The 12542-nt window shown below is 50.0% G+C and overlaps 1 protein-coding gene across 3 annotated transcripts; it reads right to left on the bottom strand.

Annotated features, from left to right (window-relative positions):
• Positions 1-2639: 2639 nt before the first annotated feature.
• Positions 2640-12542, bottom strand: GNPDA1 (glucosamine-6-phosphate deaminase 1). 3 transcript variants are annotated; one of them, XM_037016410.2, is made up of 8 exons: positions 12409-12541; positions 11400-11529; positions 10454-10555; positions 8890-9072; positions 7729-7913; positions 5923-6097; positions 5060-5179; positions 2640-4139 (listed from the first exon to the last, which is right to left on the bottom strand). In XM_037016410.2, exons 2-7 carry the CDS (start codon positions 11521-11523, stop codon positions 5079-5081), a joined length of 870 nt encoding a protein of 289 aa, XP_036872305.1. In that variant the 5' UTR covers positions 11524-11529; positions 12409-12541; the 3' UTR covers positions 2640-4139; positions 5060-5078. The 3 variants fall into 3 exon arrangements, with proteins under 3 accessions (XP_036872305.1, XP_036872307.1, XP_036872308.1); XM_037016412.2 differs by having other exon boundaries at positions 2641-3940; XM_037016413.2 differs by lacking the exon at positions 2640-4139 and adding an exon at positions 4152-4364 and having other exon boundaries at positions 12409-12542.

Raw genomic sequence — 12542 nt, forward strand, 5'->3', positions numbered from 1 at the left:
CCTTACTGTGAAGATGGCAGAAAAATCGCCTCATGGAAGAGGGAGGGGAAAAGCAGCCATTTTGGAGTACACCCAGAGCTTTGTGTCCGGAGCAGAAGCCTGGCCTCACGGAAAACCACTTTGACCCAGAGGAAGGGCAGCTGGATGGCTCGAGCCCCCCCCGAGCCTTCCTGTCTTACATACGAGGGGGAAAAAAAGGCCAAAAAACTCCTACTAAAGATCTCAGCCCGGGGACTCTAGCCCACTACAAAAGACAAAGCATTTAATCGTAGGACTGTAGAATGCCTCTTCTCCCTGAAGCCTTCTCATTAGTAGGGCTTCAGTGTTACAGCAATGGAATACAGCTCTTGAGAGAACTGAAAGATTCAGACTTTAAGGAGTTTCTAGGGAAATCCAAAGACAACAGGGAAGACAAAAACAAGGGCACTTGAAGGAAACTGAAGCCTCTGACGCCCACAGCAGACACTGAGCACAACGGAGCTGCTTTCCAGATTAAACAGATCCTCACGCCAAGGGCCAGTTTGCCTCGGTTCCTGTTACCCAGTGCGTGTCCCCTTTTCAATAAAAAGTTACAATGATGCTAAGAATCAGGAAAACAAGTCTGAAGAGACTAAGCAAGCATCAGAACCAGACGCAGAGGTGGCAAAGGTTTTAGCATATTCAGACTGGGAATTTAAAATAACTGAGAAATAATGCTGTGGTCTCTGACGGAAAAAGCGTCAACATACGAGAACAGCTGAGTAAGCAGAAGATGCAGGCCCCGAGAATCAAAAAGGAATGCTAGAAATAAAAACAAATGAATGGAACAGGTATGAGTGCCTTTGACGGGTTCATCAGTAGACTGAACACAGCTAAGGAAGGAGTCAGTGAGCTTGAAGATACGTGAATAGAAACGCCCCAAAGTGAAATCTTACAAAGTACAGAATATCCAAGAACTGCGAGATAGTTGTAAAAGGTATAACGTATGAGTAGTGGTATCCAGGAGAGAGCGAATGCGTGGAGCTTGCAGCCAGGGTGTAGGTGACTCCAGAAATTCTGCAGTGAAGGGACCAGAAAATGAGGCTGTTACAGGAGGGGGGACATAGGGTAGTTTTGTTTTTAAAGCTTGTTTTGTATGCTGGTAGTGGTCCCGGAGGACAGTTTGGTGCTTTGGGTGAGAAAGGAGTCATGCAATGCCCTTAAAGAGGCAAGATAGGATGGGAGTTAGTACCCAAGTGGAGGGCCTGGCTTGGTAACAGGAAGAAGGCAAAGTATGAGAGCAGGGATGTGTTGGTGGGAGTTGTGGCATTCGTCCCTGAGGGCTTCTACTTTCACGGTGTCATCAGCTGAGAGAAAAGCCTAGGGGACAGGGGTTGGAGGGTTGAGACCTTATGAATTAGTCTTCAAGGAGACTTAATCAACTATTCACTGTGATTGCTAGCTGCTGTGTTAAGGATTCCCATGAGGTCCAAATTACTGTGTTCATTTTATGTACCCATAATTATAGAACTCAGAATTCTGTCCCAGTACATCATATCGGAAATTTATGTGCTTCACTAGCATCTCATCACAATAAGGATTTTGGTTCCTGGGAAAGGGGCATCAAATTGGCAAAGTTTTAGATACCTTAGTAGGCCAGTTGCCTAATCCGTTATCATATCATATGCTCTTATTTTCCCTGGTTATTTGTTATGGTCACTACTCTTGGAGGGAACTGTCATGCTTATAGTTCAGTAAATAATGGGTGCCTTTTAGATAGCAAAGCCCTGGTAGGGATGGGACAGACAGTGTTTAAAGTCAGCTTCATGAAGCTTAGTTAGTAGGAAAATATGTTACGTGGGAAATGGTTCTGAGAAAAAAAGCAGGATGGGGGATAGGGAATCAGGATTGCTACTTTATATTGGAGGGTCAGGGAAAATCTCTCTGGTAAATGACATTTAAGCAGAGACCTGAAGGAAATGAGAGAATAAGCCATACATACATGTATCTGAGGGGAACAGTAGGCCGGGCCCTTGTCTCCATCTCTACTTTGTAAACATGTATATAATAGGTGACACTCATTCACATCAACATGCTGCCACGTTTTACTAAGTGTAATAAAACTTTAAACACATTCTATCTACTCTTTCTGAACTGCAACTTCATGTATACTTAATATTACCTTCTTCTGAGTATTAGACTTGGGGTTTTAAGATTCAACTTGTTCCACTTTGCTGCATTTCATATTACTTCCTTGTTGATCAAATTGTCACAACTTGGCTACTGGGAACCCCACTGACTCGCAACACTGCCTCAGACATTTTTTTAAGTACCCCTGTTTTCTGGCAGCAAGATATTCCAGGCCCAATGTGATCCCTGCCCCCAAACATAGAAATTGGCTCTTCCTCAAGGAGCCCTAGGTAGTATCGGAGGCCCCGTCCAGCCAGAGTGCACATCCCACTTGGTCTGCATACGGGTCACTTGTAGCAGGACGCCCCTGCTGTCGGGCCACCAGGGGAGCACAGGCCCAGGGAAGACGGGTTTGCTCGAGCTCATCCAGGCACCTCCAGTTCAGCTGTCATCACTGAATCATTTTTCATTTCATTCTAATGTAATTTTTTCCCACACTATACCTACTTAAACTTTAATCCCCTCTGTACTGGATGAACAAAATGTGGTGTGTGTATACAATGGAATACTCCAGCAGTAAAAAGGGATACTGCTACATGTTATATGGATGAACCTTAAGAACATTATCCTTAGTGAAAGAAGCCGGACCCAAAAGATGCGCCGTAGGATTCCCTTTACAGCTGAGCCCAGGCTGGTGCAGTGGGGGGGTGGCAACACCCCCACCCTACACAGTCGAGACTCCACTTTGGCTTCTGACTCCCTAAAACTTAACTACTATGTTGACCAGATAATGGGAAGACTTGATTAATGTATTTTGTATAGATATTATATACCTGAATTCTTAGAATAAAGCTAGAGAAAAGAATATTTTTTAAAATAGTTTTCAAAGTATTTATTGAAAAATCCACGTGCAGGTGGGCCTGTATAGTTCCAACTCGTGTTGTTCAAGGATCAGCTGTATATGAAGTGTCTTAAAAAAAGGTAAATCTGTTGACAGAGTGAATCAGTGGTCACCTGGGCTGTGGTTAGGAGTAGGGTGCTTCTAGGGGTGACAAATGGATTGTGGTGAGTTGTATAACTGCATAAACTTAATAAAAATCATTTATATTTAAAATAGGTCATTTTTATGGGCATGTAAATTATCTCAGTACAGTTGTTAAAAAATTAAACCCTTCTTCCAACTGCTTATACCTAAGTTGATTATATGGACCCAAGATGTCCCATTTTAGCAACTTTTTTAACTTAAAAACAACGAAATCTATTTTCCACGCCTTGCTGTGTTATATCCCTCCTGGTTACAGATGTGCCGTATTCCTTTTGACAGCTGTGTCCTGGTTTGGATCGCACGTACAGGCACAACAGGACAACTTACTGCTCGTCTGTTCATTCCCAGCGTTTTTCACAAACGCCCTTCATTTTTATAAAATGCTTTGGTTTCCCTTCCTCCTGGTGATAGGAGAAGAGATGAGCGGTTGCTGTGATGGTGACTTCCTGCAGCGTTCTGAGGAGTGACTGTGCAGCGTTGCTCACCGGCTAGTCCCAAAGTATATAAATATCAACCCAGAGTACCTTCTGACCCTTGGGGGTCAAGTCCACAAATGACACATTTTATTTGAAAATACTAGATTTAATAGAAAATAATCACGTTGTAAACAGTTCCACTGATTCATTAGCCTAAAACAGAATGACAGCACAATCACATGTAAAGGCCAAAGGTAAAACACTGGTACCAAACAGCACTTTGAGAGTGGCCTGAGCCAGGCTCTGATAGGTCTTCCCCAGAGAATAGAGGCGGCAGCAGCTTCAACAGGCACAACAGAGGGAGCCGGCGGCAGCGTCCACTCCAATAAGGCTTAAGAATAAAAGGAAGAGCAACAGACTCATCTCATGAGCAGGGTGAAGGATAAAGGGGGACAACGGCTGTATTTCTGATCTGGGGATGTCAGACATGCCACATGAGCCTGAAAGACTCAGAAGGCTGGGCAGGTAAGCGGGGAAAGGAGGGCAGGCAACTGGAGAGGCGTCCGATGTGCCGTCTTGGCGCCGGATTCCTAGGGGGGCAGGAGAACGGGTCAGGCCTGCGTTGGGACTCATCTGCTTGCCCTGGGCTCCCCACCATCACTTCGGCTGAACACCATGCTGAAACCGGTAGTGTCCCGCACGGACCTCCTCCTCACTAACGAGTATGTAAAAAAGGTGCCAGGGAGATTTGGAACGAAAGCACAGGGCTCTGATGGGAGAAGTGTTTCTGTCTTCCTCCTGTTGAAGGAGTGTCCCTGAGGGAAGGGAGTTGACATGGCTAGGCCCCTTGAGGCTCAATTCATCAGCCAAAACTTTCTCTTCAGTCCCAGCCAACCAAATCTGCCCCCAAGGAGTCCTCCAAGTTCACGGAAAGGCCAACTGTGAGCAGAAGAAAACAACTAGAGAAGAAAAGAGACTTTCTTTCTGTGGCACTTGTTACTCAGCAGAGAATGCCTCCTTATACTTATTTTAGACGCTGGGAGAGTTTGTTCCTTAATCTGGAACAGTGTTCTCAAAGAAGGGTAGGCCTGTTCAAGAGGGGTTCTGAAGCCTCTCCGAAAACATTCTGTCCAATACACACAAGCCCCTATCCCCCCCAATTAAGATCAGTGCATGTGATGATAGAAATTCCTGCTGGGAGCATGTGGTAGATGGGAACAGTGGCAGAGGCAGAACAAAAAGCTAAAAGCCCCTGCCCTGTGCGGGGCAGACATCAAGATCATGGGAGTACATTTTTCTGAGATTTTTTTTTTTTTTTTTTCTGATTTAGAGTAAATTACAAACAAGTCATTCTGCCTATAGCTAAATGCCATGACTAGGCTCCGTGCTGCATGGCCAAGAACAGAACGTTCACCCATTCATCTGGAGGAACCGTACTGGATTAAGGAAATACAATTCTGTTCTCCTAAAGACCATCCCCAGAAAGACTCCACCTGTGCCACGGAGGTACCTGATGTAGGATCAGCAGGCTAATCACCGTACGGTTTCTCAGAAGACTCTCTCTTTTCCGTTTCTTTCTCTTTGATGCTGTACAACGGGTCCACCAACTTGTTATGAACAAGCATTAAACCTACAAAAAACTAAAAAAAGTTAATGCACGTGGAGGCACAGTTCCATGGTTATCAACAATAACATCCAAGAGCTCTCAGATTTGGTCCTAGACTCATCATCTTTCCTCTGTGGCCCCAAATGACCACCACCCTAAAAGCAGGAAGAAAATTTATTATTCCCACTGAATGATAGAATCCATGGGATTTTGTAAATTCAATCTCTTGGGAAGCTGGCTATTAAAAGGTCATTCTTTTTAGCATAGAACAAATTCCTAGTTTCCTTAGTAAATGAAGATTTTCACAGAAGTTTCACAGATTTTCACAAAAGCATGCACTTAAAGCAGTGTGTCCTTTTTAAGTAGAAAAGATCTTCATGTCTGAGTGCCTTGCCTAGAGGGGAAAGGCATAGACTATACAAGATCTGGAAAGATGAAAAAACCCGATGCTCAGTGTCACTGCAAAGTGATCACATAGCCCTTGGACTACAGCTCTTCACTGCATTTTCTTTCTTCCTCAGAGCTAACAGATCTCCGGAAGTGGACCCTTGCAGGCATGGATGCAGCACTGGATGTACAGCAATGACTGTGCATTCTGATACATGGATGTGCAGCAATATGACTGTGCATTCTGAGACAGCAGGGTTTGAGTTGTGTTAAAATCAGAGATGTCTACTAAAATGGCCAGAGCAGGGAAACCAGAGTCAGTCCTCACCCCTGGCACACTCTAGACCCGGCCGGCCACTCTCAGAGCCACCCTCCCTCACCTTTGAAATAGTTGACAGTCTTCACTTTGAGCTCCAGGGTGGCGTCCTCGTCGCACACAAACACCGTGCAGGGGTGCTGCTGGAAGGCGGACACGGTCCACATGTGGCTCACTCCCTCCTCGATGGCCTTGTACAGAGCGAACGCCTTGTGAGCGCCTGTGATGAGGATCATCACCTGGGACCAGAAGACAGGCCTGTGACGGAGGGGCAGCGGGCCCGGGAGTCTGGACACCTGGGTGCTGGTCCAGCCCCCCCAGGGGTCGTACGGATTTGTGTTCTGATACGTCAGTGTAAGTCGTTAGCCTGCGACCCACTGTGCGTCGTGTTCTGTGTGCCTGATCACACAAACAGCCAGAGGCAGGGAGCATTATACCCCATGTTCCACGAGGAAATGGGGGCGGGGGTCTTAACCAACTTGCCCCAGGCCATTTGCGACCCAAGTCCATGCCCTAGATCACCATGTGATAATGCCCCCCGCACCTCTGATGCTGTGATGGTGCCCTCCAAACAGGCATGCCACACGGGCCCACACCTGTTATCCCAACAGTGCCAGCAGGTCCCAGGGGATCCTAAGCTGGGTGAGTTTTCATGATCACCATCTGCACCGTCTATAAGGGAGCCTCGGCAGCAATGGGGCAGTTAATGTGTGTGGCCCCTAAGGTCGAATCCCCAAAGGCTGCCTCTTTATCTGGTCACTTTCCATTCTGAGTATTAGCCCTACTATGTGATGGGCTAACATGTTTTGTTTAAATCTTAGGCACAGACTCTTCAACAGTTAAAATGTCAGGAACGTAAGTGCTGGGAAGTGAAAAAAGAACTTGGGTCATCAATCACTTTTCATTATAACACACTTAACCATGGAGCTGTGCACAGGATTTACTGTTCCTCTGTTAGAAGATGAGAAAACCGAGGCAAAGAGAGAATGTGAGTCTTCGTTCAGGACCCCAGAACTCACTCTCAAGAAGGAATTTCCTGATTTCCAGCCCCAGGTCCTTTCCCAGACCACGAGACCCTCACCGGGTGGGGAGGGACCTTGTGTTCACAAGCTACAGGGCCCAACAGCAGTGACCTTCCAGGGACTGACTCTCGGTCACCTAACAGAGAGCTGGTGCCACCGCTCATTTCACAATAGTTCACTTCAAATAGAGAAACTGTTTCACTGATGTAGATGTTTGTTAACAGATTTGGGCAAAAAACTTGGAGCTAAAATGTCTGTAGCTGCTTCCCACTGAATGTGCATCATCAGGAGAAAATGCTACTGAAATTCTCCTGAAAGACAAGGAAATTGGAACCACAAGAAATTCAAATGATACCGAACTTCCTAAGGAAAAACTAAATCCAGTTCAAGACATTGCAATTTCAGCCCCTCTTCTCCACATTTATGAATCTCTGAGCACAGAGCTGTAACCACAAACATTCTGGGGCTGCAGGGGGAGCTCCCTTCGGACGGTGACCTCCACAACTGCAGGGAATCAGAGGGTCCCTTTCGGTACCTGGACAGGTGCAACATGGGTGGTGCTGGGCTCTTCTCTGCCTGTGAGAAGCTTGAAAGGGGTGAGCAAGCAGAGGCCAGAGGCCAGGGAGCCGCCTCCTCCAGGATAGTCAGGGCTAAAGGGATTCACTTTGCATGGGGAACAGTGGTTGCCTCCAAAGGAGGCGGCGGCACAGTGTCAATGGGAATTACAGCTTCTTTCATAATATCTTCATTTTTAATAAAAATGTACTCGGGTGGTACCTGAAGAGTTAAATTTAACAAGACAAGTCCAACCCCCCCAGTGAAGGCCTGTGGACCCCTCATGTCCTCACCTCCCTGGCTTCCATGAGAGTGCCCACGCCCACCGTCAGGGCCATGGTGGGCACCCTGGTGAGATCGCCATCAAAGAACCTGGCATTGGCCAGGATGGTGTCCATGGCCAGGGTCTTCACACGGGTTCTGGACACCAGACTGGAGCCCGGCTCGTTGAAGGCAATGTGTCCGTCAGGGCCGATGCCTGCATGGGGGAGAGCCAGGCCAGCCCACTCAGTCCCGGGGATCCGGGAGTTCAGTAACGGACAATCTCCTTCCCCACCTGGGATCTGAAAAAAATCCTTGAAAACCACGTGTCCCTTCTCACTCGCCCTGGGCAGGCACACTAAGCATGTGATCTCCCTTTTCCCCACTCCTCAGCCCTGTTTCTATCGGAGGCACGTGGACACTGTTCATTGACCACCACCCCCAGGACGCTAAGGGGAACTCCAAGTGGCTTTTGCCTCCCTAGATCCCTGGACTGTATCTTTTCTCTTTGCCTGTAGTCAGGGGCCCCGCTGCTGTGACAGAGCCGGAGCAAATAAAACACACGGCCTGCTCAGAGGCTGCCAAGCTCCCGGTCTCAGAACATGAGCGCTCCCGCCTCTTCCTTCCCACCTTGAAGTAGAGTCAGACTGAGAGCAGTTCAGACGCGGTCCAACGTCACAGCCCCGCGGCTAACTCCAGAGGCGGCGACGGAGGGAAACCGGGCAGCCCAGGATACAAACAGGACCACAGGTCCCAGAGGGGGCACACCCTCGGGGTCCTGCCTTATCTGCCGCTCCAGCCAGCGGGCCTTGGGCAGCCACAAACCTTCCGGGGTTCAGCTGGCTATCTACAGCGTGCAGGGGCTGAGTGTGGGGAACATGAGTCTGTGATTTTAGCTGTTTATAAAGTTTCATGATTGATTTATAAAACTTGTAAGACTGGGGAACAGAATCTCCATGTCCAAATCCCTCAGATTTACAGACAAGACACTGAAGTGCAGCAAGGGGAGTTACTGAGCAGCAGATGGAGCTAAAGCCACCCTGCCCTCCCTGCTTCCTCGGGGGCACTAAGTGACCCCACTGCCCCTAGCGCAGAGGAAGGAGGCCGTCTGGAGAAAGGCTTGGGTCTTGTCCTTCCCACCCTTTCTAACAATCCTTGGTCTGCCGTGGACACCTGCTCAGCGTCAAGCTCACCTCCGACAAACAGCTCAATCCCACCCGCAGCCTTGATCTTCTCTTCAAAGGCGTCACACTCGGCCTGCAGGTCAGCTGCGTTCCCATCCAGAATGTGAGTGTTTTCTGGGTGGATGTCAATGTGCTTGAAGAAGTTGTTCCACATGAAGGAGTGGTAACTCTCCGGGTTTTCTCGAGGAAGGCCTGTGGGGCCACGGCCGCACTCAGTCATGCCCAGGCTAAGCCAGAGCCTGGCCAAGAGCCATCCTAAGGAGGATGCCAGGGTACTCCTAGACCCTCGGAGACATTCTGAAGGAAATGCCATCAGGGAGGCCCTGGGCACCTGCCCTCTGACCCCCAGCCACTCGGGATAGGCTGCACTGAGGTCCCTAAGTGTCTGCCCACCACCACCACCTACGACCATGGGAGTAGGCCGGAGTAACCACGCCCCGGGGGCCTGCGAAGCCCCTGACTCCAATCTTCTTTCCACAAGGGAATGACCACAGGCTGGAGGCTCGGGTCTCCCTGGGCTTCTGGCGGCGGCCTGGCCCCTCGGGGTTGGGCTGGGCCCATCTGGGAGGGAGGCAAGCACGTTCCTTCCCTTGCGCCTCCCACCCCACCGCTCACCCCTGGTTATAACCCTCAGCCTGAACCCCGACGTGAACATCAGGGGGTTGGAGAGAATTATCTCAGGACTTCTCCAAAAGAAATTTTTTCAGCCAAAAGGAAAGGAATTTTTAAAGTGAATGTTTAATGTTAAACATTCAAAATGTTTCATGTCAGCCTTAAAAAAGAAGGAAATTCTGACCGATGCTGCAACATGGGTGACTCTTGAGGACACTGTGTTGGAGTGAGCCAGTCACAAAAAGACAAGGACTGTCTGAGTCCCCTTACGCGAGGCACCTAGAGTAACCAATTTCAAAGTAAAATGCTGGCCGCCAGGGGAGCAGGGAATGGGTGGTTGGGCGTTTGACGGGCGAGTTTCAGTTTTGCTAGATGAAGAATTCTGGAGATCAGTTGAACAACAAAGTGAATACACTTTAACACTGAACTGTGCATGTAAAAATGGTTAAGATGGTAAATTTTATGTTTATTTTACCACAATTTAAGAAAATGTTTACAGTGAAGCCATTACAAAATGATGGTGGGAGAGGGGAGTGACAGAGGACAGGTATAGCTTTTTAGCAGTGGGAAGGACACCGTCTCAGCTCCCCTCCCGGTGTATCTGGCAGAACAGGGGAGCTGCTGCATGAACACTGGAGAGTCCAGACACAGATGTTGGGGGACACACCCCAGCCAGTCCCATATGCAAACATTTGTTCCAACAGAAATGGCAATGGCATGGAGTCAGGGAGGAGGCAGAGGAGGAGGTAACTAATATTTATGTGAAGTGCTTGCTTTATACAAGAGGCTTCCATGTCTATTATAGCAGCTAATGCTATGAAGTCAGCATTACACCCCCTTTTTAAAACTGAGAAAATCAACTGAGTCTGTTACCAAAGTCACTGGCCCCCAGAGACATCCCCGTTCCTCTCTTGGGCCTCGCCTTCTGGACTCAGGTTAAGACCTTAAAAGAGAGACTCACCCACATACTCATCCATGTTGAAGGTCTTCACATATTTGAAGGACAGGTCTCCGTTCTTACAGTACTCAATCAGCTTCTGGTAGCAGCCAATCGGGGTGCCCCCTGTGGGAGAGGCCACAGCCATGAACCTCCTTCAGCCCCCAGCTCCCAGAGGGCACCCAAGAATGCCTTAGGGCTGCTCTTCAGTGTCCATAAATAAAATTTTATTGGCAGAAGGCCATGCCATTCATTTATATATTGACTATGACTGCTTCCAATCTACCAGGGCAGAGTTCAGTAGTTGGAACAGAGGTTGCATGGCCAGTAAGATGTAAAGCATTTACTGTTTGGCCATTTACAGAAAGTTTGAAGACCGCTGCTCTAGTGGGTGGGCCACTGGGGCAAGTCCACCCAACTTCTAAAAGAAATAATGGAGACATTTGCCTCAAGGGGTCAAAATATCCTCCCATACAGGAAACATTCTGATTTTTTTTCTCAAACTGAGATTGTTTTTCATATGGGTCCCGCGTTTAACTAAGCCTTACTGAAAATGCTTTGAGTGACTCCCAAGTGTGGTGCTTAGCTAGGGGCACTCTAGATGCACATAAGATGCATTAATTCATTACATAAAGTCTGTGCCTTAAGGCATCAGGACTTAATTCTGTGGAGGAACCCTGGCTGAAAGGGCTGACTTAGGGTATAACCTAAATATCAGGAAGTTCCTTCTGCCCAACCAAGCTCTACTCAGGGACTCCAGGGGCAGGCAGCTGGGCAACCCATACAGGAAGCTGGGTCGTCTGTGTTCTATGTCCCGGGGACAGAGTTCATTCCCAGCACCAGCAGCTCAGAGCCCTCCTTTAGGTCCCCTGGGCTGAGTGAACCCTCCATACTTGGCCCCTTAGAACCCTAATGCTCATTCTCTCCCTCTCCCCGCCACCCATGGCACCCTCTACACCCCACAACGCACCAGTGGGGAGCCCCAGGGTGAAGTACTTGTCGGGCCCTGGGTTAAACTGGATGATGCGGTTCCTGATATATTTGGCTGCCCATTCATTGGCCTGAGAATAATGGTCCAGAATGATGAGCTTCATCTTGTCCTGCAGGGGGCAGGTGAGAAAGGGAATCCGTGCTAAGTGACCGGGAGAACGGCAAGGAGGTGGTGAGGGAGAGGGGACAAACGCTGTGCACCCAGCAACACCCTCTCTCCAGGCTGCCCGAGCCAGGAGGAGGAGCGGCCTTCACTTTCACTTCACAGATGGGGTAACAGGCTGGGCCAAGGGCCTCCACATCCCCCACCCCAGGCGGCGCTGATGCGGAACAGACGTGGGTTCTAATCTCAGTTCCTCCGTTCACCGACTCGAGGACCTATCGCAAAGGACCCAGTTCTCTGTAAAAGGGGGACAATAGTACCTACCTGACACATTTCACAATGGTTGCACGCAAACCACACAGTACCCAATATGTTAGCTACTGCGGTTGCGAACCCGCCCCTTCCCCGCTCCTCCACCCCCACCCACTGGGTATTTTCTACCCCTGTAGTCTTCCAAAGTGAACAGGTCAGGGGTTCATCCCGGGCCGCTGGGGCGGGGGAGGGCTTTGCCCGAATCAGCGTGCCCCCTCTCAGGACTGGAGAGGCGGGCCCCCACCCGCCGGCCTTGCTCGGGCGTCTCAGTTTCCCCGAGAGTACCCGGGGTACCGGTAATCGCTGCGGAGGGAGGGCGTTTGCTGCCCCTCACTGCGGTTCCTCAGAGGGGTAAGGCCCGCGGCTGCGGCGGCCGGACGGCGGTCCGTGGGGTCCAGGGGTGTTCCCTGCACCCCGATGGCGAGCCCATCGCACCTCCGGGCCCGCCTAGACAGCGCGTCCGAGCAGCTCGCTGGGGTCCCGGCCCCAGAGCACCCGGGACCGGGGCGGCGCACGGACCCCCGCCCGCGCCCGCCCACGAGGAGGGTCCCCGCCGGCCCCGCTGCCCACTTACGCGTCCACCTCCCGCGGCGGCTGCAGACCCGGCGCCGGCGGCCCCGCCCCACTCGGCATCACGTGGCCTCGGGTCACGCGGCGCCGCTCCCCGGCGGGGCTGACGCCGCGGGGTCGTCGCTCCCGGGCGCACTG

The sequence above is a fragment of the Manis javanica genome, chromosome 14 (assembly GCF_040802235.1).
Source record: "Manis javanica isolate MJ-LG chromosome 14, MJ_LKY, whole genome shotgun sequence".
NCBI lineage: Eukaryota > Metazoa > Chordata > Mammalia > Pholidota > Manidae > Manis > Manis javanica.